General features: G+C 41.9%; 1 protein-coding gene across 2 annotated transcripts; it reads left to right on the forward strand.

Moving 5' to 3' along the window:
* Window positions 1-27,783, forward strand: egln1a (egl-9 family hypoxia-inducible factor 1a). Of its 2 annotated transcripts, XM_054798478.1 has the most exons (5): window positions 2-1,025; window positions 18,183-18,302; window positions 23,423-23,559; window positions 26,846-26,913; window positions 27,035-27,772. In XM_054798478.1, the coding sequence occupies exons 1-5, from the start codon at window positions 327-329 to the stop codon at window positions 27,088-27,090; spliced, it is 1,080 nt and encodes a 359-aa protein (XP_054654453.1). In that variant the 5' UTR covers window positions 2-326; the 3' UTR covers window positions 27,091-27,772. The 2 variants fall into 2 exon arrangements, with proteins under 2 accessions (XP_054654454.1, XP_054654453.1); XM_054798479.1 differs by lacking the exon at window positions 18,183-18,302 and having other exon boundaries at window positions 1-1,025; window positions 27,035-27,783.
* The last annotated feature ends 171 nt before the right edge of the window (window positions 27,784-27,954 follow it).

A 27,954-nucleotide genomic window follows, 5' to 3' on the forward strand; every position in this document is an offset into this window, starting at 1 on the left:
GGGGGTTGGCCGCAGACAGGCTGGGAACACTGAACGTCGCCATGCACTGTCCGTGGACCTACAGCTAGCTAACAGGAATGCCTCATGAAGACCTCGACCCAGGCCGTGTTGCTCCCTCCAGGCCGTACACCGTCGCGTTATTTCTCAACCTCAAGATGTGAAGAAGTAGCGAGTGTTATGAAATGTCCGGCTTTTAAGTCTTGTTTTCGGCTTTCGCTCGGTGTAGCGTGGCAGAGGCGGTGGATCGCGTCCAAAGTTGTCGGTTAGCAGGGCGCGTGTGAAGGATTGGAATTAAAGGCGCAGTGCACCCCCTTGTCGCCGCAAATATGGAGAAGCATCAGAACGACTTGGACCGAGATCGCCAGTACTGTGAACTTTGTGGGAAAATGGAGAACCTTTTGAAGTGTGGGAGGTGTCGCAGCTCCTTCTATTGCAGCAAGGAGCACCAGAAACAGCACTGGAAAGAGCACAAACGCATTTGTAAGGAGGCGGACAAGACGCAGCCTCCCAAACAGAAAGCCGAGCAAGAGCAGCCACCCGGGGATGAGAAGACGTCGGATAGATGCCTGAAGAAGAAGGACAGCCCCGAGCAGGCGGACAGTAGTGCTCCTACGCAGCAAACCACAAACATAGAACCACATGGGCTTGGTGAGGAGGGCTCCAACAATACCTCCCCACCTAACGGACAAACTTCTTCATCCCCGCAGAAGCTGGCCATGGAGTACATCGTCCCGTGTATGAACAAGCACGGCATCTGTGTTGTGGACAACTTTCTGGGCACAGAGACTGGACTAAGCATCCTGGAGGACGTCAAGGCCCTGCACAAAACGGGCCGGTTCACGGACGGGCAGGTGGTGAGTCAAAAAAGTGACTCCACGAAAGACATCCGTGGGGACAAAATCACTTGGGTAGACGGGAAGGAGGCAGGCTGTGAGAAAATCCGTTTTCTTACCACACGCATGGACGACTTAATAAGACATTGTAACGGCAAACTGGGCAACTACACAATCAATGGAAGGACTAAAGTAAGTAGACAGATGTGCACTTTCAGCTGATGATCTGAGTGTGCTTGCACGTTTCAAACCAATATACACTGTCCGGGTACAGACAGGAACTTCACTACTGGTACAACCTGCAGCTTCCTCTATTATCTTTGCCATTTAGTAAGGGTGCGTTCACACTTGCAAGTTCTCGTCCGGTTGCTAGTACGATTTGATTGGTCAAGTATGAACGCAGTCGAACAGGACCGAACCGAGACTGCCTGAGAGGTTGTTCTCTGTCCGCTTGCCACAGAGGGCTCAAGTCCTGAATGAGTCCCAAGTGTGAACGCCTACCGCACCGACAGACCACAAACACTGGATATGATGTCATCACATGCGACCGTAACCAGGCGATGCATAGCAACACCCAACAGAAAGCGGAGTGAAAATCATCAACAGATGAAAGTTAATTGTAAGCCCAGAAGTGTAAACGCATTGGTTAAACATACCTTTTCAACAAAGGGATTGTGTTGGTCATGACAGATGCTTGCAGCACATCTCTGGGAACCTTTCTGGTGTTGTTATATAATTTATATTCTTTTCATTACATCTCAGCTGGTAAAAAGTCTGCCATAGAAAGAAAAAAAACCTATGCGACCCTGAAGATGTCATGTTGTGTTGGACGCGTGTATACGTCACAAATGAGGCATGAACTTAGACATATGCATGAATTGTGTGCATTATTTGGCCAGCTTACAAAAATACAGGTGTGAATGCAATTAAGACCGCATGAAATTGACCACTAAGTACCTTTTCTTTTTAATCTTTGGTCTGGACTGACCAGTGATCATTCTGACCGCGAAATACATGAGAAATGTAATATACAGAGCTCTAAAGTAGATATCAGTATATCACTCCTACTCTTAATAACACATAAGCAGTGCTTATGTAACACGTAACAAACCCGTTATTAAGCAGTTTAGAAGTATTACATATATACTAGCAAGCCAACTTTATTGTTTGAGTTAAGATAAGATTGCTAAAAAAAAAAATTCCAAGAATGGCACAGACACAACTAAGCAAATGTTGTAACACCACTAAGCTGCTGCAAACCTGAGACACAGCAGAGTGACAGATAATAGCCCAGAATGTATGAGATGTTGCCGTCATCCATTTTAATATGTAGAGCTTTCTGACCTCCACAGATTGCAAAAGAATATACTTGTGCACAGTAGTTTTTTTTTCAATCACAGTGCGTGTCTATCCGGTATGCCTGATGTTCAAATAAACAGCCGTGTAGGAAATTCTACCTTCGCTGTGGATGGTTACCGTTTAACTTGTGGTCAGGCTACTTCAGAACGGTCCTTGAGGGAGTGGTTTTAACAAACACAAAAAATACGATACGGAAACCGCTCTCAGTAACAGCATCACAAACTCAAATCAGCCAAAGTTAACATAAAGATCCCTGTCTAACTTAGGACGTTTTTCACCCCACATTTTGTTTAAGTTTGCTTGAAAAATAGCATTTTCAGGTTTTAGGATTTTATTTTTTACAAATCTATTTACATTTCACAACATTGCCCCGCATCCACTTATAATTCCGTTATTTAACATTTTAAGAAACAAATTACCCCTATTAATTATAATGTCAGCACTAATTGCAAGCCCTTTGTGAAGTCAGACAATGCTTTAACCTTTGACAGTGATTTCTGACATCATGATAATTACAGTGCACTGTGCACAATGCCGCTTTTAATATTACCATATCAACATGCAAATTGTTTTAATAGTATGTACTTGTATGTGCTTGTTAACAAACTGCAGTTTTCCGATTTCTGCCTTCTCGCACAGCACGAATGGAACATTTATCAAATTTGCCTTTAATATATGCATTCAACAAAAATGTAAACGCTTTGGTTTTTGCTCCCGTTTGTCATGGGCTGAACTCAAAACATGTAAAAGTGTTTCTATGTACACGAAAGGTCTTATTTCTCTCAAATATTGTTCACAAATGTCTCCTTTGCCGGGATAATCCATCCACCTCACAGGTGTGGCCTGTCAAGAGGCTGATTAGACAGCATGATTATTGCACCAGTGTACGTTAGGCTGGCCATCATAAAAGGCCACTCAAAAGTGTGCAGTTTTAATGCATTGTGAGGGCGGGGTCACAAAAGCAGTCAGTATCTGGTGTGACAGCCATTTGCCCCACGCAGTGCATCACGTCTTCTTCGCATAGAGTTGATCAGATAGTTGGTTTTTGCCTGTGGCTGTGCTAAGTTGCTGGATATTGGCAAGAATTAACACAGATTCCGGCAGGTTTGTTGACAATATTGGAGAGAAATAGGTACTTAGAGACCGTCTTAGATCTGTGAGTTCAGCTCATGAAAGATGGGAGCAAACACAAAAGTTTATATTTTTGTTGAGTGTCGTTGCAGGTTTACAAATATTTCTTTTCTCTTTATTCTTCTTAAGCTGCTGCACCTCCTTTGATTCCCAGCATAGCAGACTGACAAGTTGTGTGCAAAACATCTGCAACGGGGATAAATGACTGTTCAACTGTGTAGCTGACAGTGACTTCTGAACCGTCTATACAAAGGTGGCAGGCTTCAATCTGTACCCACACGGAAGTTTGCAGGTCAACTGTGTGGGGTGAGAGGATGCTGTGGGAGGCTTCCCTTTCAGTGAATTGTGTCACGTCTTGTTCTTGGCATAGTGGCGATGACCCCAGTATGCAGAAAGCAGGCACTCGTGCAGGAAAAACTTATCTTTAATGATGGCTGCAGCGCAGCGGCAGGAACTCGATAAAGACGCTTTGCAGTAGCGTGTCAGGTTTACACAGACACCGACACCAAGGAACGAACGAACGAAGGAACGAAATGAACGAAATGCAACCACACAGAAGGATCCACGCACCTGAACTAAATAGGAACTCAAATTAGCAACAGGTGCAAGACATAAAGAAGAAAGCAAAGCAGGCGGACACAAACCAGGCAAAACAGGAAGTACTACCAAAATAAGAGCATAGAACAGGAACTAAGGCATAAAAGTGTAAACACACTAAACTGTCACGCAGGCTAACACATAGATCGTGACAGTACCCCCTCCTCAAGGACGGATCCTAGACGTCCGAAAAGTCCAGAGTCACAACAAAAGAAAAAAGGAGGGATGGGTGGTGGGAGGACCGGTGGTGGGTCAGCGGCACGACCCCTCCGGCGGACGGCCAGGATGGTGAGCCTGGCAGAGGAGTTGGGACCCATCCGGTGGTCGGCTGGAACGGCAGGTCCGGCGGAGTGAGTGGCGGAACCTCTCCGGAGGACGGCCAGGATGGTGAGCCTGGCAAAGGAGTTGGGACCCCTCCGGCGGTCGGCTAGAACGGCAGGTCCAGCGGAGTGAGTGGCGGAACCTCTCCGGAGGGCGGCCAGGATGGTGAGCCTGGCGGAGCTGGCAGGAGAGCTGAGCAGTAGCAGTTCTGGGAGATGCCAGAATGGGAACGAGAGTTGGGGCACGGTGGCGTGTTGGAGACGCCAGGACAGGAACTACAGGCGAAGCCGGCTGACGTGTGGGAAACGCCAGGACAGGAACTGAAGGCGGAACATGTGCAGGAGTCTCGTCCTCTGGAACTGAAGAAGGAGGAATCGGCGAAGCGGGCTGCTGTTCTTGGCTTGCTGCCACGAGCCCTGCCGCTTGACTTCCAGGTAGAGGACTAAGCAGTGTGTCTTGGCTTGCGGACGGAGGAGCAGCTAGCTGTGCGTCCTGGCTTGCGGACGGAGGAGCAGCTAGCTGTGCGTCCTGGCTTGCGGACGGAGGAGCAGCTAGCTGTGCGTCCTGGCTTGCGGACGGAGGAGCAGCTAGCTGTGCGTCCTGGCTTGCGGACGGAGGAGCAGCTAGCTGTGCGTCCTGGCTTGCCGACGGAGGGGCTAGCTGTGCGTCCAACTCACAGCTGCTAGTACTAGCCCCCCCTTCCGAAGGCGGATCCCAGACGCCGTTCACTGCCATCGGCGGAACCAGGGAAGGGAGGAGGGGGGCTTGGAGGTGGGTCAGGAGTTCCACCTGCTCTGACCTCCCGAACGGAACTGCAGGTGGCCTCAGGCGTGGTCTTGGAATGGGCTTGAAATGCCGCGGGGTGGGCACGGGGGGGTTATGAGGTTTGAGGCAGCCAGGTGTGGCCTCTGGCGGAGTCTGTGACTTCAAGCAACACGGCACGGGCACCGGGAGGGACTGAAGCTTGAAGCTGTGTGGTGTGGGCTCCAGCGGCGTCTGTGACTTCACACCGCGTGGAGTGGGCACAGGGTGAGTCTGACACTTTTTGAGCCGAGGTGCAGGGGTGGGAGGAGAACTGACCTCTTGACGTTGCCTGGGAAGCAACTTGGAAACAACGGAGGGCAGTTGGAGCTCGGCGCTTCGGGACGCGGGAATCTGAGGGAGACTGACCTCCTCTTGGCGTTGCGTGGGAAGCGGAGAAACGGAGGAGGGGGGCAGCCAGAGCTCGTCGTGCTGACGCTGAGCGGGAACCGTAATGGGCTGAGCAATCAGCCGGCACTCAGAAACATTGCAAGGAGGGAATTGCACCTCTGCTTGGCGTGGTGAGGAGGAGTTGCGTGGCTTCACCCTTTTACGCCGTGAACCTCTCGCTGGAGCCGGTCCACACATGCCTTGGCGTCGCGGATGGTCAGACGTGCCTTTGGCGGGTCCCGGGTACACCCACGCCATAGGAACAAGCGTGCCGTCCGGTCCCCACACCATGTCCTCCAGCTCCTCTGGAGAGAACATCGTGCACTCCTCTTCCATAGCCTTTAGAATCTGCCAGGTCCAGAAATCGCTCTCTGCGAGGTCATCTTCTTCTGGTTGTTGCATTCTGTCACGTCTTGTTCTTGGCATAGTGGCGATGACCCCAGTATGCAGAAAGCAGGCACTCGTGCAGGAAAAACTTATCTTTAATGATGGCTGCAGCGCAGCGGCAGGAACTCGATAAAGACGCTTTGCAGTAGCGTGTCAGGTTTACACAGACACCGACACCAAGGAACGAACGAACGAAGGAACGAAATGAACGAAATGCAACCACACAGAAGGATCCACGCACCTGAACTAAATAGGAACTCAAATTAGCAACAGGTGCAAGACATAAAGAAGAAAGCAAAGCAGGCGGACACAAACCAGGCAAAACAGGAAGTACTACCAAAATAAGAGCATAGAACAGGAACTAAGGCATAAAAGTGTAAACACACTAAACTGTCACGCAGGCTAACACATAGATCGTGACAAATTGTCTTTTCCATGAAATAACTTTGTTTATTGACACTTTTCAACCTTGTGAACCTTGAGTTGTGTGTGTGACACCATCACTGTGTTTACAGTGAAAAAACAATTTATTGCATGAATTTGGTTGAAATAAGCTTTTCAAAACTTATGTAAACACCTTAATTAGATAGTGTTCGGCTGTTGAAGGATCTGCTTAACACATGTAGACTATGTGATTGGAAACCTTGTGCGTGCATACGCTTACATTGATCGGTCGTTTGTACGCATGTTCCCCTCTCCATGGAGGACTCATGGCACAGCAGGGTGGCAGGGTGACTGTTTCATACCACAGAAGCTGAAATAAGTCAATATTTTTAAAGTGTACTGATAAAATCAAAGTATTCCAGTTTAACAAGTGGCAGAACATTCTAGAAGAATCCAGTTTTAAGGCATGGCATGATGCCTGAGCATATCACGTTGGGTAGAAATGTATCAAACACCAAAACTTCATTTTTGTAGTCAAATTGAATTAAAATAGACTAAAAATAGTATGTGTTTTGTCAATCAGCGATAAGTACACAACAGTAATAAAACAATAATAACACATTTTTATCGGGAATAGTTATAGTTTTACATGCAGAAAACAATGCAAAATACTTAGAAATGATATCAGCAGATATCATTTAAACAAACATTCAAACTAGGGCAGGTAATGTCAGGGTACCTCACGATACAATACAGTTTGTGATGCACGGCTCACGATAACGATAATATGTCGATACGGCGATAGGGTGAAAAAAATAAAAAAAATAATGTTTATTTTTGGCAACATATTTTAACCAGACTTAGTGCAGTGTAGTAGTAGTGACGTAATCACCGGATAGAGAGAGAGAGAGGTTGAGCAGCACGATGACAATGTTGACAAATACAGATATAAACTAAACACGCGTCTCTTGATTGAACAACACAGCATTTAGCATTTGAATAGAAAAATCAACATTTCTCTTACCAGGCACAGTTTTCTTCGTTAGGACGTTGATGAACGAGGCGGTTGTGCATGTTTGTCGTGCCGCCCGACACTTCTTACGTACTGCAAAGTCCTTATTCAGCTTAGTCCCATGCACACTCAAAAAGCCAAAGTGAGTCCACACTTTTGATTTCAACTATGTTGCCGCATCTTTCTGTTTAACTTCACTGCTGGGGTTTTCTTCTTCTTCTGTTTCTTCCGTCCAATTTTCTGCCACTCCAGTAAGGAGCTGCTCCTAGATGAAATATAAAATGGTGACTCGACTGAGGAGGAACGGTGAAAGAAGTCTATAGCACATATGTTTTAATAATATATATATATTTTTTAAATACAGAGAGCATATTGATAATCCATTGTAGGGTGTAGGATTCAATATTGCGATAGTTCGATATATTGATATTTCCCCACACTCCTAATTAAAAGCTGTAGGTAGCAGTGTTATTCATTTGACCAGCCGGCTTCCACCAGTAACCGTTGGCTATTACCACGTAGCATTCTCTTTCTCATTAGCGGGAAACTCACACAGCTGAAATGACCAAAATCGCCCCGCTACGCGCACAGCGTTTGGACAACGATGGAATTAGAGATGGTGCATGTACACGTGGACATTACATAGAAGTGTGGAAAATAGAGAGACCAAACTTTTGTGAATCCCGACTGTTTTAGTGCATGCACACATAGTCCATGACACTTCTTCTGTTCCAGTCGCAACACTTGCCTGGGAGAACACCCTCCCAGTGAGTTGTCAGCATTTCCTTTACATAGACGTTAGCAGTGATTTGATGCAATAGTTTGTCCTACTAAATATTAGTGGGGGAGGAGTAACGCAGAAAACCGATAGCCACACCATGTGCTATTTTAGGGTGCTCCCCTTATCCAATTGCTGTTCACCTGGCATCTTCTCAAACACACATACTGGGATGTGTGTTAAGCACCGGTGAGAATGTGACTTCCTTACCTGCTTCCCTGGTTGCCCTAGAAAACACCCGACTTGGACTGTGACCAGTGAAAATGAGCACGACTTGCACAACTGTGAAGGCCGCCTGTATAAATGCCTCAAAGGCAGCCGACACAATGTAAGCAGATTTCAAATTGGGAAAGATAGAGGAAAAACATTCTGCCCAAAGTGTTATTTGATGTAATTGTTTCCATTTCCCCTCTTCACTTGATAACATTGTTGGAGGTTACAAGCTGTGGGGTTGTTTCTCTGTTGCTCCATGCTGAAGGCTTTCTGGTCATTTGCATTATCACTTAAAGACTTTTTGGTTTTGGGCAACTTAAATGTGTTATTACACGTCCACTCCTGAATGTTGGCATAGACAGAATGATCAGCTGCCAGTAAGCTTATAATTGTTACAGTTATAGCACCAACACGAGCTGTCCAGCATTCCACAGTGTTGCTCAGTGCAGATATTAAGTACAGTGAACATAAGTGGATGTTATTTGTGCAGGTTGGGCCTATTCCTGTACAGATGGTTCAAATATATGTGGTATTAAACATTGTTGAGCCACTGACGTGTGTACACAACTATACAGAGAAATCTACTCTAGACTCTTAATAGGTGCACTAAGTGAAAACCACAGTGACCTTTTTTTTTTAAATTGTCTCAGTGAGGATAATAACGCTATTATTGCGTATGAGAAAGGCGTTGATTCTTTTATCTGGTTTTAAGTTCGTGGTTGAATCTCACACTACAAGATTTGTCATCCTGAAATATATTAACATCTGCAGCACTGTATCTTTAATATGTTGTGATGTTGGAAGTTGTTTGTCTCATTTGCATTGTCACAGAATGTAGACCTATAGACTGCTCTTCTAAGTAAGTCGACCATTGACCTAAATCTTAGAGCACCATAGCATAAGAGGGCTAGAGGAAGTTGTGTGTTGCTGGGTCCTCTTGAGTGTTGGTTATTTCTCTATAGGTTGTGTGAGCCTGCTGTTCCTTCCGCTATACAGTCCTTGCATCTGCATAGCATCACCATGTGTGCACGCCACCTTTTTTCTGGCTTGTTGTTTGGCCGTCATACAAGCAGTGGTGCAAAAGTATTGCAACTGGAGTAGAAAACCATCATGCATGGTGGAATGTGACATTCGTCAAAAGTAGGGCTGTCTGGATATCGCTTTTTTTCAGGGTTGACACAGCAACAATGAGTTCCTGCTAATACCAATTCCAACTTCCTATCTATCATGTCACCCTTTTTAAGGAACTAAGCATTGTTGTAGTGCCAGTAGTTTTTTATGTGCTATACCATCCATCCATCCATTTTCTATGCCGCTTCTCCTCATTAGGGTCGCGGGGGTAGGCTGGAGCCTATCCCAGCTGACTTTGGGCAACACGCGGGGTACACCCTGACAAGATTAATTAAAAATGTGCACTAATTTTGAGTTTGTTTGTGTGAAGCTTCAGCAATTAAAACATGCATTTGTGTTCCCAAAGGATTCATTTATTAGTTATTATCATTTATAATGGGATTATGATTGTTTTTGTTAATCAAAATCATTTCTTTACATTTTTATTACTGTTGCAGCCAAAGCAAATCATTCATTTTTGGTCAAACGTATTGAACTTGGACTCAAAATGACATACTTCATGAATACAGAAAGAATATTGTATTTGTCAAGCAGTGTTTGAATGTGTATTCACTGGCAACAGGAACGTATCAGCGGCTGATCCAATTACAGACTGGGTTAACTTGACTCACCCTCGCACAAATAGAAGTATTCATTTAGCCCAGCAGCCACTACAAATTTGGATCACAAAGTGCACAAAAAGTGCATCGTCAGCCCGTTTCTTGAGTTTTCTGAACATTGCGCCACCTGGCTGATTGCACAGGGACTGTTTATGTAAGAAACATCAGGGAGGGTCTACCCATTGTTCCTATTTCATGTTAATATGCAAAATGCTCCCAGAGTTAAGTCAGTGAATTATAATGATCAATTGAGTATGTTAATTGAGAAATATGTTCTTAATGTTTTACTTAGTATTTGTAGTAGTGCTTTTGTTTCTGCTGCTGAGTAATGAGCTGCACTACAGCTCCATGTTGTTCACAGCTAACATTCAACTTGATCATCATTACCTTCAAGGATTCCCACTGAAGCAAGCTGCGCTATATAGACAATAGTACTGCTATTATTTGCTAAATGTCCGTAGGATTTATGTTCATTTCGATCTGTTGATTGCTATTGCTGGGTTGTAATCATGTGACCTAGAGGCAGTCCACATAACTTCCAGTGATCGGATGGGGGGGTCACACAATGAATACGACACACACTACGTATCTTACAATGTTTTTCAGATTTGCTACAATTGTGTGTGTTTGTGCATGGTGTTGCATGTGTCAGATTTGCTACAATTGTGTGTGTTTGTGCATGGTGTTGCATGTGTCAGATTTGCTACAATTGTGTGTGTTTGTGCATGGTGTTGCATGAAGACATGAAATAGTTGAAAAAAGGCAATAAAGCTTATCTTCCGCGTCAAACATAATGAATGTAGCAGATGGAAAATAGTTCTTCCACCATGTCTATATGCGTTCTTACACCAAATCAGTCTGCATGAATATATTCTTGTATGTGTCCTCCATTGTTCCGCTGCGCTGTTTTTCCAATGGGGTGTTAATTTAACAATCAATTTGATGTAAACAATGCAAGCTGGACCTTGTTAAATTGCTTCCCAGTGGCCTACAGTTGACATGAGTGGTCCATATTTGCTACTAGGTTGTATTGCTCTGCAGAAGACTGCTTTATTTCTAGAAATATTTGGTTTAATCAGGTGAAAGCATGTGTTCTTGTAGTCTCGTGTTAAGGACGAGTGTAAACTCCTCTTTTATATGTTACTTGTTCCATCTTATTTTCATACAACAAAGCAGGCGTATTTTTGGTGGTATATTTATGGTGTTTATTGAATACCAATACACTTATACTTATACAGTTGGAGCATTTAGATGAAGTGGTGTTGTGAGGGAATTCTTTCTACATTTCCCATTTTCATGAGCATTTTTGAGTTCCAACAATATTTTAACTTTGGTTTTAGTATAATTGTGCTTGTTGTTGCACACTCCCAACTGGAGCGTGATCATACACTGCTTTACAGGACGAGAGAGACAGGTTCAGCAGCCACTGTCTCTGCGTTTGTTGAACCTTTTCCCCTTTACCATGGACTATCTTAGTAATAACTTTTCCCAAAATCCCATTTGGATGGTTTCCACCTGCGAGAACAGCGCATGCATGCGGCATTTTCGCTCTCACTTTACATGACTTTCAGCTACGAATATGTCTGCTTGCCCCCCATCAGTTTGAGCCCGTGACCACTGCGACCGGAAGACCGGATCACAGCAATGAATACAATAATAACAGTAAAAATCACAACTGCATAATATTAATCATGAACCGCCTCAGATTTGTCTTTGGCAATATATTTATTTATACATTTTCCCACATGTCAGCTGTTAAATTGTAACTTTAGATTACGTGTCTATTGTGGGATACTTCAAGCCTGCAACAAAGGCCTGTTGTTCTGGTGATCAAGTCTAGTGCTTTTGTGTCTCACCGGACATTACAGTAACATTACTGACATTTAGTGACCAGTGTAACGTCTTTGAAGGCGTCTTCTGACTGCCTCATATTTATATTTTAGTTCGTTTAGCCATTCTTATGTTTGAAAATGCTTAATTTAGGCAAAAATATGTAACATTTGCTTAAATATGCATTTTTTTTACTATTAATAGGCCATATTCAATCACAAAACGGCATGATTTAATAATATATTTTTGAAAAACCGAGAGTGAACCCGCAAAATTCGAAGCACGAAGTGGCGAGGGATTGCTGTATGGGAAACCCTGTTGTGGATTAGTACAATTTAAGGGATGGTTATTTACCTTGATTATGTCATACTTTGTGGTACTGAAATGTGTGCTTAATTCACAAGAAGCATCGCAGCTTGTGATCTGATTAGATTAGAGTCAACATACCTGAATGACTTAAAACCAAGAATTGGCTCTTTGTCAGCAAAATTCTTGCAGGGCATTTGCATTTTTGTCTCAGGTATGGAATGGGTTCTTAATTTACACATCCTCCATATCTTTCAGAAAAATCTGTTTAGTACGTTTTGCCCACTCCTACAAGCAACGCTGAAAACGTAACGTGTGTAGACAGTTGTTTATCTATTCCCTTCATTGTCTTCCTGGCTTTATAGTTTCAAGAACTTCAAATTATAGGGAAAACGTGGTGCAATACACGGACAAAAATTCAGAATGGGCGAGCTGAGACAAAGCGGCCGTGCTTGAACCAATCACACCCACTCCCTTGCCAATAATCCCATATTATAATTGGGGGGTGGGGTGCTTTTTTATGTGTATACCCCTTCACAAAGGTATCAGTGTTTTACGGTTAATTTCTGGTACTTGCATAACCTTTCTGACAAGTAACTATGTTAAAACTCATTTAAGACCGGTACAATATTTCAAAGTCGTACATTGGCAAAAGATCAAATCCTGCAAAAGATAAATTAAATCTCCATTGTTACTTATGAAAAAAAATAATGTGAAAGAATGTACTGTGCGTGCCTTACCACACCTAATATTTTACTCTGATAATTGCAGGCTTGTATATGTCAGAGTGAGCTTGATTAATTTGAGGTTTGGGGCATGACAAATAAACAGCCTGGACCAAATCCTATTCGTTGCACTGAATTTACTCTTTTACAGATCTTTTTTTAGCTAGAGTTAGAGTGCCTATGACATTTTCTTTTTTGAGATCTCACATGTCTGCAAATTACAATATTCTTACATCTGGTTGTTTTGGTGTTGTCCATTTTTCTCCCACTCTTGGTTCATAGATCTGTCTCTGTATATGCCAGGCAATAATAAATTTGCTTGGTGTAATCAGGTTGTGACTTTATGAATTTGTTGTAATGATCAAATTGCCTTTGTGAGCACTCAGCAATGCTAGTGTTTCCCATACAATCATTTATTGTGTGCTACTTGTTTGCCTTCGCTCATAAACACATTATAATGAGACTGTCTATGTAACTCCACGTGTTAACACAGCTCATGCACACCTGATCAATCACAGAATAAGAAGCTGTAGCAGGAAGGATCAGTGATGCCAACTTTTCAACATTGTTGCTATATTTAGCAAGTAATCAGACCCATTAAGATACCATGTAGCAACAAGGCTAGTGAAGAGACTTTTTGAGACTAAAACGGAGAAGCTCTCAAAAAGGTGAGATGTCTCCTAGGATTGCACTTGTAGATTTACAGTAGATGTGTGTGTTCAAGGCAACTTGTTTTCTGTTTGAAGCGGGCCTTACATCCCGACATATGTGTTACCACACACACGGGCTCCGCAATTTTTGTGAAATGTGTTGCCCGTGGCCAGCACGTAGAAGTAGGGTATCAGAGGGGTTGCAAGTGTGTCGTACTTATGCAGCAAGTGATTCGTGACACCCACGTGCTTGCCGCTCGCCCTCTGTTGGTAGCTTTTAGATCGTGAGTGCGGCATGCGACTCGCTAGGTGCACTTCATGTAAGGATGTCGTACGTTTCACTCACTGGGGATGTATATGTGTGGTAGGGCTGGGCGATATGACCTCAGATCAATATCACGATAAATTGGGCAGTTTTACCTCGATAACGTTAAATGCACGATAAATCCCCGACCAATATATATATCTGAAAATAATTGCAGGTAATGCAAAATAACTGCTTTTCGTTGATTTATTGATCATGAGAATTTCACATGTTCTTGTAGCCATGTGACATCTATTTGTGACATCAAATAAAGCATGGAATCCTTAAAAGCGGCTACCAACAGCAAACGTTTCCTGTAGAGATGCTTTTATAATGTTTTTATTTTCTTGTTCATTTGTGAATTGTCAATTTTGCATCATTGGCCATATGTGCATGTTTGTTGTTTTTTTTTTAAGGCTTTAAAAATCCATATATTTAAAGCCAGGTATTTGTGTTATCAGTTTTTAGTATCATTCGGCGCGGCATTGCGATGCATACAAACGGAAAGTATTTTAGCGCATAAGTGGGAAAGCACTATAGTACGTCACAGAGAGCAGTCATCTTTCCCACAGCGCTACAGTATCCAACTGCTAACATAGCTAGATAGCCATGTCAGTGAGTGCAGCTTGTACGGCGTCATCGCGTGTCGCCGATGTGAACCAAGAAAAGTTGCAGGAGGCTTGTAGCTTTCTATACAGATGCGCCAAAATGTTACTCTGGTTTGATTTACTTTGTAAGGACTTGTTTCAGGAGCAAAATGCAAACAAAAGGGTTGAAAAACGTAGTCGCACGTGTGCTGCCTTTTTAATTTTTTTCTACTAGCACAGTCTATTTTGAGGCGCATATGCGAGTGAAATGCTGGCACTGTGCAGCCGCTTCTTCATTTGAACTATCAGTCGTTCCCTCATCATCTGTTTCCGTTCTTGTTCAGGCTGGATGGGTGGAGTCACGTGACTACACACGCTGTACCTCGTCTTAAAGGGGAATGAACATAGCATACCAGCACACACAGTCAAAACAGACAAAAAAGTCTTTTATTTTCTTTTTTTATTAAAAAACTGAATTTACCCACATGGGCAAAACGTCATCGGTTATCCTGGTAAATTTCGATAAAATTTCAGTTTATCGCCCAGGCCTAATGTGTGGGCATCGTACGAGGCTCGTGCAGCCCACTCTCTCAGTACATTTTTAGGATGTTACTGTCAGCCCACAAATCATTTGGTGGCCTGGCCCCACCCTGCCTTTCTGACCTCTTAAGACCACACATCCCCAAATGTCATGGGTGCGCCGACCATTTGTTTATAGTTCTAGCCCTCTAGATTCTGAAATAAATAACTAAAGAGTTATTTCTGATTGAGAGACTCTGTTTTATCTGTCTGAGCTTAGTTACCTCAGCCAATGTCATTTTGGTTATGACCCGACAATTAAGGATTTTATATTTTCCCTAATGCTTCTGTGGAAAAATACTCTGAATGGGCATGTAATAAATTGATCTTTAAGAATTCTATTCAGTTCAGCTGTGCTGTTTGTTTATATAACATTAAATGTTTAGTTGTGTAAGAAAATGATTATTGCAATTAGTTCACCAATGTGGAAAAACACACTTTCAGTGGCATTCTAAATGAATAACATCAACAATTTGACCTCTGCTTTTTTTTGTATGCTTGTGAATGCCCGTCCGCCGCAAGAAGCCATGCTTGTGGAATGTAAACAAATGGCAAACGCGGTCAACCTCCTAATGAGGGCCACCAAGGAACGTGGAAGAGCAAATAGCTAATAGACAAAGCTCAAATAGGAAGGGACATTTCTGTAGTTACTGTATGTTGTTCAAATCAGATGTCTTACCACTATCAGACATAAGAGCTGTTCATCAGGTTTGCGCTGATACACACACTGTATGGAAACTTAACTTGGACTGCTGTAAGTCTGCCCTTTTTTATTAGACTTTACTTGTACGTATGGTCTTGTACTAATTATTTGATGTAAGTTTGTGCATAAAACGTCAGTGTCTTGATTGCTGCACACCGGGCAGTGGTTCAGGTGTAAAAAGGCTCATGAGCTGTCCTTAAGTCATCTCAGAGCTGCCGCAGCTGTTGACTTTAAGGGGAAAATGGTGCTTTACAGCTGCGTTCGTGGAGTTCACACCTTCAGACACCAACATGTTCCAAGCAGCCGACGCAGCTTGAGCCGAGCAGTAAAGTGAGGGAGGGGTGACATCGAGGAGTATCAGCCAACCTTCCTCACGCTCTGCACGTAGCATGACCATTAAAATACTACTTCCCCTGGAAGGAGGCCAGAAGTCAAAGTTTACCGAGGTTCAGCCGTCTCCTCCTCTCTGTCTCAGCTCAAGTCCTCTCCTTTGTCTCTCGCTCACTCTCTCTCTCTTTCTCTCTCTCTGTGTCTCTTGCAAGCGTGCTCATGCATAGAGACAGGTTATCTTTTTCTGTTAACATGCTCCTATCAGATCTTGGCACCTTTTGCCAAATCAACAGAATACAACATACAACATTAACATTTACGTTGTAGGCCCTAATATTATATATTCCTTAACTAGATGCAAAAGATGAGACAGAAAAGGTGCAATCTGTCCGTGGTTGATGTTAACACTTGTCAACAGGCTTCCTCTCACAATGTGTTGAATGATTACAAACCCCACTGTAAGGTTTGTAATAATGTTGCGACACTTTGTTTACAAGTGCATAGAAGAATGTTGAGGAACTTGCCTTTTGTTAGCCATATCAGTGCTCTCGTAGCATATGAGGAGTTGCATATTTGTTGCTCACCGTAGTTTACTTTACCGTGAATCCCAAGAGAAGTTAGTTGTATGCATAGGATTTGTGTGCTACACGTTGTATTTTCTCACTGATTTTATACCAAGCGGATTACAAGCGTTCATACGGCTGTACAGCAAACGCAGTTTATAGAGCCACATCAGAATCACTTTGTAAACACCAATTTGAAATATGGATCATCAATTAATGTGGTTTGAATTGCAATATTCAGACACCTGGTTTTCATGTCACCGTGCTTTCATTAGGACTTGTCTTGTAAAAAAAAAAAGCTGTGATAGACACTGTGCCTCAATTAATACACCGGGTGCGTCGTCCGATTAAAATAACTACATCCCAAATAACTACTGTTGCTAGCTTGTTGGAAGCCTGTTCTACCATTACACACTACAATATAAATCATAAAAATACTGTATGTGTGAGTCATCCTTTTGTAATATTCCACACTACAAAATAAATAATAAAAGTACGCATGATTTGTGTCTATTGTAATAGGTCAATATTCAGGACTACAATATCTGTATCGGATCAGAAGTGAAAAGGTTGTATCAGGACACCCATAGTTTATAATTTCAGATTGTATTATTCCAGAGTTTCCTACTTTGCACTTAACTTTGTTCTTATAAGGATGTTTGTGCCACGTAGAAATGTGCAGCTTTCCAAATTGTGTCACTATCAGCATTATTTAATTTGATTCTTATTTGTGAATTTATTAAGGCCAACCTGTCTTGCTTGTTGATAGTAGGAGAGCTTGTTATTTTAGTTGACTGTTTGGTCGTGATTATTTTTAGTGACTATGGTACTTTTTCTATCACCTACATTGCATACTTCAGTGTGTGTGTTTATTTGTGAAATGCATCCAATGGCATTGCAGTAAAAGAAGCATCATTTTTTCATTCATTATGTGACATTAGTTTGATGGAAGAGCTGTTGTCAATATTGGTATCGTTTGATACTGATAAGGAAGTCCTGTGCTGGACAATATCGGTGTATCTGATTTTGGTAAGAAAGCCAGTATTGAGCATCTTTATACATTATTTGGTTTGAATTACCTTTAATATGTTTTAGGATAATACCATCATGGGCTACGTTAGTCAACACACACCATCTGCACATGGTATCAGTCAAGCTGAAGTTTCCAGTCGAGTGGTTTCAGTCTACGTCACAAAAACTGCTATACATTTCGTCATTCACACAAATAGAGTAAGGAAGCACAGTGGAAAAGTGGTTAAAACGTCTGCCTCACGACCAGAAGGTTCTGGGCTTACATCCCTGCTCGGACCTCTCTGTGAAGTTTGCATGTTCTCACACTCCAAATCATGCATGTTAGGTTAATTTGACACTTACTGTAAATTGTCCATAGGTTTGAACTTTAGTGTGCGTGGTTGTCAATATGTGCTCTGTGATTGACAACTGCTGTATCACCGCCCACCAGCAGCAGTGTGAATCAGTATCATTGCATCTGACTTCCCCACATTTGCATTAACATTCGCAATTTTAGTAACACTTTGATGTTTTCTCCCCTTGCCAACAGTCAGCCTGTTTTATAATACTTAAGGTTCAGGAATTTTCTGCTTGTATCCTTGCTTCTTTTTTATTTTTATTTTTTTACTAATAATCATTTTAATATTCTTGTCTTTAGGCAATGGTAGCATGTTACCCTGGAAACGGGACCGGTTACGTGCGCCATGTGGATAACCCCAACGGCGATGGACGCTGTGTCACATGCATATATTACCTTAATAAAGATTGGAATGCCAAGGTATGTAAGTGATGTGTTGAGGAAACTTGTTACCTCCACCTTTGAACTTAGTAATCAAGATGAAGTTGTAATGATAACTGGGGGGGTGGAAATGTGATGGCAGAAGACTGAACACTAACTGTAAATTTGTAGTCATTGTTATTACTTTAATGTAATTTACTTATATACTAATTTATAGGGGTGTCACAAGAACTCATGTCACCAAATCTCACAAGATTAAAAACATGAGACTTCATATTCAGGAAAAAAAAATGTCTCATGGGCACCAGGCCAGGGACAAAAAAAAAATTATCACACAATAAATGGAAATAAACTGGATAATTTTGCTGTCTTCAATATATTGCCATGTGCACGCATGTCCGTTTCCCTCGTCCCCCGCCTCCCAACAGGCGAAGTTCACTGTGTGCATTGCTTTCAGCACCTTGGTGCATTTGTTCCACAGAACAACGGAATGAACGGAGTGAGCCCTTTTGTCAGGCGGGGCCGGTAGCATACACACAGAATTCAGAAGAGTGTAGCCTCGTTAGGAGCAATGCAAGGTAACGTAGTAGAAACTAAATTAGTAGATTGCAATATATTGTCATATATATTTTTTCATTGTAAGTTTATTAAAAGTAATGTTGAAATCCCGTCTCATCTCGTTCTCTTAGACCCAATCTTGTATATAGTCTCGTGACGTGAACTGACTGTCTCGTGTCACCCCTCCTAATTTATGATCAAAAATATACTGTATATTGTCTTGTCAAATGTGAAATTGATTTGGTTATTGATTTGGCTTTGTGTTAGGTCTAATACCGTCCAAGAATTGACTCATCTTATTCCATCTTTAATCAAGAGGCCATTAATCAAGAGTATGATAGTGATGCTTGTTATGTTGTATATTACTGCCACCCTCTCTGGAGTCTGCTACTAAGTTGGCTATCTTAATTGGTCTTTAGTGTGGTTGTGGTGCAATGAAGTAGACCTCTATCTGCCCTTTTTTGTGGCATATTTTTCTCCCAACATTTTGGTCAAATTCCAGATTGCACAACCGATTTTTGAGGTACCACTGCATTTTGTATGAACACACGCCCCAAATGTTAATTAACTTGGAAGCAGTCATAAGAAAATGCTCATTGTGTGTATGTTTTCGATGTTGTTATATTCAGCCTCCAACAGTGTCAGCATCTGCTGTCTGGCCATTGAAAAAAAAAAAAAACGATCCTGCGTATCCAGCCGCACCCAAATGTCTAGACATGTTAGAGCCCCATGCTACATGTAAAGCACTTCCATTGTGACGTATTCTTATGTACAAGAGCTTCAATATACAAGTATAAATACTACACTGTCCAGTATATGCGATTTTTTTTTATTATTATAGCATATTCTGTTGGTGGTATTCATGTAGCTTTGTTTTAGTCTCATGGTTAACACAATCATGGCTTTGACTTGAAAGCACTGTTTATGCGTCGAATATTGTGCATCAGGTGGACCCGTGTGCCCTCATGCTAATCATGAGTGCTGTTACGCCATTGCTATTGTTGTCACCACACACAGGCTTCAATTCTTCCAACGAACCATGTTCTGAAACCCTGTTTGACTTGGCCATCATTACATTCTGCCTTCTGATTGGCTGATTTATGATGAGTCTTTTATTATAGAATGCGGTTGCCAGGATACCGGTGCTTCACGAGAGAGGGTCTTGCTTTGGAATGTTCAGGTTCAGTTGTTTTAGCAATGTGCTGCCAATTTCAGTTTTTTTTTTACGTACCTTCACATCTACACCGCATCACATTGCAGGCATTTCTGGTTATTTATGAACTGTATATCTAATTATCTTATTTCTTACTAGTTTATTAGGTATATACAATGATTGAGCTTTACACCGAGAGACAAAGGGTACAGCAAATTCATGCCTTTTTTGCATTCTCTTAGAAGTCTGTCGTATACATCGTGTTTCATATAACAAGCCCCCCACCTCCCCAATTGTTGTGACCGCCACACCACTTTCCAGTATGATAAAAGTGAGGGAGAGAAACAGACTGCTTTGTAAAGAGAGCCAAAAACAGAGGTAGACAGGGTGACCCATCCATAATATTCTTTTTGTTTGTTTTTTGTTGTTCATATTAATGCTTAATTCTGTAAAGAATAGTAGGGGTCTCACAATGCATGAGAATTGGGTCTATGAGAACGAGACGAGACGAGATAAGATTTTAACTTTACTTTTAAGAAAAGTACAATGAAAAAATACTAGAAAATATGACAATATATTGCAATCTACTAATTGAATTTCTACTTATACGCTTCTACACTCTGTATGTATGCTAGCGGCCCTGCCTCCACCCACCGAGACAAAAAGTCTGTATGACTGACAAAAGGGATCACTCCATTCATGCCGTTGTTCTGTGGAAGAAACGCGGAAAGGTGCTGGAGGCGAGAGACGAGGAAAACAGACACGCATGTACAGTACATGGCAATATATTGAGGCGGGCAAAATTATCAACATCGCGGAAAGTTTCTTTACAATGGTGTTTTTTTTTTCCTATGCCTGTGAGGAGCACCGTAACCACAAAAACAAACGCAAATGTCATTTAAACACACATTAAAATGTTAGACAAGTCTCATTTATGTCTTAAATGACTTATTTACTCTTATTATATCTGCTATATTGAATAATATGAGTGTAAAGGTGACTATAGGGATGTTAGTTCATTTCCACGGGGCTCTAGTAATGTTAATGTTAAAAAAAAGTATTTAGAAGGTCATAAACAGGTTTTCTATGCTTTAACTACGAAAATATTTGTAATAATAAAGTTGGGAAAGTTGCAGTATGACGATAAGCGGCATAGAAGATGGATGGATGGATGGAAAGTTGCAGTAATTGAGTTTTGCATTATGAAGTGATGGCCCAAATGAGTGCCGCACAAAGTAACCGTGGGCCAGCTGTTAAATCCTGTTAACAGGAAAGTGTAAAATATTTCCACACAGCAGACGTGTTCGGGAAATACGGCCTAAAATCCATATTGCAATATATATTGCAGCCTCTTCCGATAGGGATACATACATTATATTATAAGATAATATATAATGGCATATAAATAATAATAGAATCATTTCAAACAGCTAGCAAGGCGTCATTTCTGGTGTTCGGACAAGTTCACTTACAATGTGGTTGCTCTTGTATAGATATATTATTTTCTACACACTCTTATCAATCTACATAATATTATTCGCTATAGACCCTGCATAGCGGAAAGTTTGTCATTACGATGGTGATTTTTTTTTCTATGCCTCTGAGGAGCACCGTAACCACAACACCCAAAGCAAGCAATGTCATTTAAGCACACGTTAAAATGTTACCAACAGCATGAAATCAAGTGTAAAGTTACGTTATCCGTTCGACCCAATCCTTCTGCTAATGACAGCTATTGGCAAGCAGCATACTGTTGCACTTCCTGCATAGCTTAACGAGCCCAAATGACCACAGCGACACCCAGTGTATCGGAGGCACACAACACTTGGCCCACCATCAAATTAGAGAGAGTGCATGTAAACTGGGACTTACCCCCGAAAAAGGAGCATATTGTGTTGAGTTTTCTTTTCACCCTAGGCCAGGGGTTGGCAACCTTTACCATCAAAAGAGCCGTTTTGCCTCCCAGTAAAAAGTTTCAAAACATTACGCAGCTTATAAACTTTTAAAGGTTTCAATCTTTTTTTAATTTTAGGCCTACTTATAATAATAATAATAATAATAATAATAATAATAATGTAATAATGTAAACACTGAACTATGTAGCCCTTTTTGATGTCATTCCCGTATTTGTCCATCCATCCATTTTTCTATGCTGCTTATCCTAATTAGGGTTGCACGGGTATGCTGGAGCCTATCCCAGCAACAAGGAGGCTGAAGAGCAAGGAGGCTTGGCATGCCGACCCCTGCCCTTGGCCTTATTTACTTGCTTACCGTAAGAACTCAACATTTCATTTTACCTCACAGTACAATAAGAAGTCTTACGTAATTGATGCAAAGAAGACTCGTTAGATTAGACGCTTGTCTCTGCCGCACAAATTTGACCTTTTAACATTCTTATTTGCCACACAAGAATAAAAAGAAGTTAACCACTGACAGATGTTTTAAAAAAATATATAAAACAAGCAACAATCAGGCATGAAATCACATTATATTGCTTCCACTGGGAATAATGGCAAACATAAAGAAGCCAAAGAAAAAGGGGGAAAAAATACATTTGCTCGCTGAACGGAGGTCAGTAGCCATACCCTGAGCACTCTGACATATTCAGATGTGTTTTTATTTCCCAAAGTTGTGGTCATTTCTGAAATGTACAACCTAAGTGGTATCATTTCACTGTATCGTAATGCTAAATATTGCACTTGAATACAAAGCAAATACAACAATGAAACCTGTAAACAAGCCTGGCCAGACTCTGTGGTGTCACATGAAGAAGAGCCAAAAACGCTCTGTAATTCTGTTATCGGTCCTTCAGCTTGTTACATGTTGCTAGATAAAAAAAAGAAAACCTCCTGCTGCTCTCTTTGACCCAGTTGTGTTGATATAACCTTGTCACACCGATGGTATTGTCCCTTGTTTAAAAGGGAAAAAAAAAGATACAAATGAGCAGAACCTCTTTTAGCCTTGCCAGTGTGCGTGTGAAGAAAGGGGCCTATCATATCAGCTGTGTGAGAGCTTGTACGGCACGCTTGCGGCAATCTGCTTTTTCACTCTCCAGGTCCTTTATCCAGCCACAGCAGTTTTCCTGTGGGTTATTCTTCCTATCCCTCCACAGGAAAGCCGTCCCCCGCTGCTGTTTCCTATCCTGAGCTTTCCTCCTAGCCCCTGGACTTGTCGGACAACCCCTTCCCCTTACATTGTCGCCCACGTTGAAGCAGTTGTGGGATATCGCAGTGGATCTTTTTATGAGCCCCTTTTAAGGCAACGTCATCTCCCCACCATGAGATGTGACCTTTTTAACTTGGACAAACACAATACAAATCAAACAGTGGCACGTGCACTCTGCAGAGACTCCGCTTCATGTTCTCTTCTTTGCCGCTGTCCTTACTTGCTGTTTTGTCCTGATATGTAAACATAATAGAGACGTTTCTTCCTTGTTCTGTTCTTCCAGGAACACGGCGGCCTTCTTCGAATCTTCCCAGAAGGAAAGGCCCAGTTTGCTGACATAGAGCCCAAATTTGATCGTCTCCTTTTATTCTGGTCAGACAGACGGAACCCCCATGAGGTTCAGTCTGCCTACGCCACCAGGTAAGCATAGTTATAATTATCCCCTTTCCCACCAAAAGTCCAGGAACCACCGAGCTAGGGCAATGCAGCCCACATGCCCTAGCCGGTGAGGCTGGCTGGGTGGACGGGGGAAAATGGCAGCTTGTTATTTAGAAAGTGCTGTAGATTCTTCCCTGGGCGCAGCCTTTTTGAAAGAGGTGGACCTGGCCCCGACATTTTTGCTGATTCTTTTTTTTTTCTCCATTATCTGTGTTAGTGTGATATAACTGTGATGCATACAGCTGATCAGGCACAAGGATTGGTGTCTACACATCATTATTATTGCCTTTTTTTATTAATTAAATTGTTTCCTTCTGGTAGAATGTATTTATTTAGGATCAAATTACATCGTAGAACACTCTATACAGTGTTACAAATGACCGTACTCTGGAACACATTTATTTACAAGTGCATTATCTCAAAAACTAGAGCTGCTACAAAGAAATTAACGTCATTTCAGAGACGTTAACGTACTAGTGGTTAGCTTGGCTTCTCTGTCTCAGCTTAGCAATTCCTCATCCTGCTCCAGTGCTAATGATACCTGCATGAAATGTAGTTTATTTGCCACCATGGAGAAGATGATTAGTAACTTGGAAGAGTGGCTCAACACTCTGGAAGGACTTACTTTAACCGCAGTAGCTCGAGCGTGCATGATTGCGTTTTGCAGCCAGCTAGCAGATAGCCTGCGGGGATATCAGTGGGTCGCATTTCTCCACAGGTGGTATCGGCAGATTCAGAAACAATACCTGAATTACGCCGATTTCGGAACCCGATCCTGAATAGGATCGACCAAATCCCTACTTAAAAGATGAATATGAGACAAGAAATCAACATTGAAGATTTCATTCTGGTTTTTACACAAATTAAAAGAACACAATTTTTTTTAAGGTGAGCCAAAGTAATACAACTGGACAGGCATGCTATGCAGCCGTTTTCACTGTGTGCAGCAGGGAGGTGCTAGAAGTCTTCAGCTTGAAAGAAATAAAGAAACCTTTTTTTAAAGCTGCTAAGCAAACTTTAATTATGCTTAAAGCAAAATGAATTGATATTTATTTGGTTCCTACGGCAAGAGCGTAAACCAAATACGTACCAGAAAGCCAGTCTTTCCGGAAGAATGGGATGCTCTTATTTGTTATGTTCTCTGTGGGCACGGGTAGGGAGATGCTACGCTCTGAAAACCCGTGATGATGTATGGTTAAAGTCTGGATATTGACTTGGCCAGTTTAAAGCTTTCCACATCGTTCCCCTGATGAAACTCCGTTGTTGTTTTGGTCTGTTTTGAGACGTTACCTTGCTCTGCGTGATGAAGAATCTCACAATCATGGGTTGCTGGCAAGCTGTGTAACTGATCCAGATGGATAAATTAAAAGCTTAAATGTTGAGGTCTTGCATTTATCTTTCGATGTCAAAGCAATACTTTTGGAGGGGACTGGATATTGGAACTGCATATTAAAGAACGCAGGCAATTGTGATGAAACTTGTGTGACATGCTGATATAAAGTAGTAGAATGTAGTAGTAGTAGTAGTAGTAGAACCCTGAGGCAGGGGTGTCCAAGCTTTTTCCAACGAGGCCCGCATGCAGAAAAATTGAAGGATTCGGCGACGACTTACACCACTGAGCTATCTGCACAAAACAACAGCTTAGCTTTTTATTATTGGTGACCCATCAAATTGGTGTACAGTTGTTCCTCGCTACATCGCAGTTCGATGCCCTCACTCTATTGCGTTTTTTCACAAAGTAATTAATAAATGATTGCTTTTTTGGGGGTTGAATACTGCCTAAATACTGCCCCAAAAAAAAGCATATTTAAGAAAATTTTACTTATTGTTGGCCTAAATTCAGCATTTTCAAGCATAAAAATGGCTGAATAAGCAGCATAGAAAATGTATGAATGGATGAAAAAAAGGCAGAAGAAGCGTTCTAATTATTTTACATACACACTAGGTGTCAGTGTTTGGTGAGACAAGGTCCAGAAGTGATTGCCAGAAAAGGCATTTATTAAAATGATCTCACAACAGGCACAATAATAACATCCATCCATCAATCCATTCAATTTTCTATGCCGCTTATCCTCATTAGGTTCGCGGCCATAACCCACGGCAAGCGAGAACTCAACTCTGAACCTCCAACGTCACTTCTTGTCCTCCGCCACTAAGGTCCTCTAGAGCACATTTACTGTGACAAAAATGAGCAGGAGTTTTATTTACGTCTAAATGTCTTATTTACCCTTATTATGTCTACTATATTGGGCAATACGTGTGTAAAGCCATTTAAAGCTGCCGTTACAATACATTGATGAGACAATTGCCACAGCCGGAAGTACGTTGTCCAGAAAAAAACCAACAAGGAACTGCGAACGTTGGTCTGTTGTCTTATTTATGTCTAATATGTCTTATTTTCTGTGTTTACATCTACGATACTGTCTTGGGTAATACAAATGTAAAGGTGAATGTATGAGTGATATTTCATGTCTAGAAGATCGTAAACAGGTTTTCTATGCCATAACAATGAAAATATTCCAGTTATTAATATTGATTTGTACATCGTCGAAATTCACTTATCACAGTTGTGTATGGAACCAATTAACTACGATAAACGCGGGACGACTGTAATAACAAATCATATATCTGACTAATAATGAATTTGGTTTGTTTTTGCAATATCCGAGGGCCAATAAAACATGAGCTGCGGTCCAGGGATGGCACCCGGTCCGCACTTCGGACACTCAAAGACATTTTGCTTGATGGCGGCCATGTTTTTTAACCAGTCTTGTTCAGACTTTACACACGTGTGCTTGACAGTCCCCTAGAGGTGTGTGACAGATTTTGTGGTGATTTTTAAAAATTTCAGTCCATCTAACTTAAGTCCATCTAACTTTAATAACAACGCCACCATGTGGTGCATTTGTCAGAAGAAGAATAGCACAGGCAGCAAATATATTACGGGCAAATTCGTTTGTTTGGAGGAGTAGAAGAGTTACACAAGGGGGTGTCCACATTTTTTTCATCAAATAGTTTCAACAAACCGCTGAGCAAAGCATCTCTAAAAAAGTATCTTTTTCCGTGCCAGTTGTCTCATTCTAACGCTATCACCAAAACACGTAGGTTTGGAGTTCACCCAAATTAAGATGCAATCCCATTTTACCTAATTGGATCAGGAGTTGGTGCATAAACATTGAATCCAGTCCATCCAGTCAACTGCGCTCCACTGCACGCACCCAAGCATTATTTGAGCAATGACTCACTGACTCGCATTCTGTCTCTGCAGGTATGCCATCACCGTGTGGTATTTTGATGCAGATGAGCGAGCCAGAGCGAAAGAAAAGTATTTAACAGGTAGGGGTTTGATGTGCACTTCAGGCCGCTTCTACGTCATCCCTGATGGTTTTGTTGACTTACACTGTGTGCACACTTGGAACAAACATGTTTGTTTTGTTTATTTGTCCCGTGCATGCAGGTGCAGGAGAAAAAGGAGTAAAGGTTGAACTGGGCAAGCCATCAGATCCCATCTAGTGGGTAGCCTGCGTACGTGCGCTCCATACAGCCGATAAGTGCTCTGTCCCCGGAAAGTGGCCTATAGAGAGCATGTGTGTGTTTTACATGAGGCAGTGGGAAGATGGATGTTTCTTACACACAAAAAAAACAAGCATACCCAGCCAATTGTGGTCATACTCAGTCAACCTCGGCAACCCAAACAGACCTTGAATGTCATGACATTGTACTGAAAGGGATGGTGTGCGTTTTTGTTTGTTTTTTTTTTACTTCCCCTCCCCTCCTTTTTAGACAGAACATTTGCGCCATACAACTTTCACAATAAATCACAGGAGTCAAGCTCATCTCTCAGTTAATTCCTTAAAGGTACAGTGTTCTGCATAACCTCCATGCATTATGCTTTTCACGTGGAATCAGCTGTTTTTATGCTACTGTTTTGCAAATGTGCTTGAGTTTGCAATAAGGAGGAATCAAATGAATTAAATACATCTTTTAATGACAGACATTGGTCTTGGTTTGACTTCATTCAAAACTCGGTAGATGTACATGTCAGCCTTATTCGACTTTAAACACAGATCTCCTTGACCGGTGATGGAAGGTTGTCGCTTTATCCTATGAGCACCAAATCTATTTTTATGCTGCCCTCTGCTGGAGGTCAGTGGCGTTGCACGCCTATTTTGATCATCTCAGTTTCACATGATAGCTGTTGTTAAACAAGATAATTTATCTCCCAAGAGAAATTCGCGTTCAAATTCAAAGCTGCTGTTGAATAATATTGTATAGCGGATCCTTTTCTGCTGAGATTTATTTTTAGACACTTGCATCTTGGCAGCATGTGTGCCTCACAGTCAGGAGATCCGGCTTTTCCCCAGGTACTCGGACTTC

This window comes from Dunckerocampus dactyliophorus, chromosome 14 (genome assembly GCF_027744805.1).
Source record: "Dunckerocampus dactyliophorus isolate RoL2022-P2 chromosome 14, RoL_Ddac_1.1, whole genome shotgun sequence".
In the NCBI taxonomy this organism is placed as follows: domain Eukaryota; kingdom Metazoa; phylum Chordata; class Actinopteri; order Syngnathiformes; family Syngnathidae; genus Dunckerocampus; species Dunckerocampus dactyliophorus.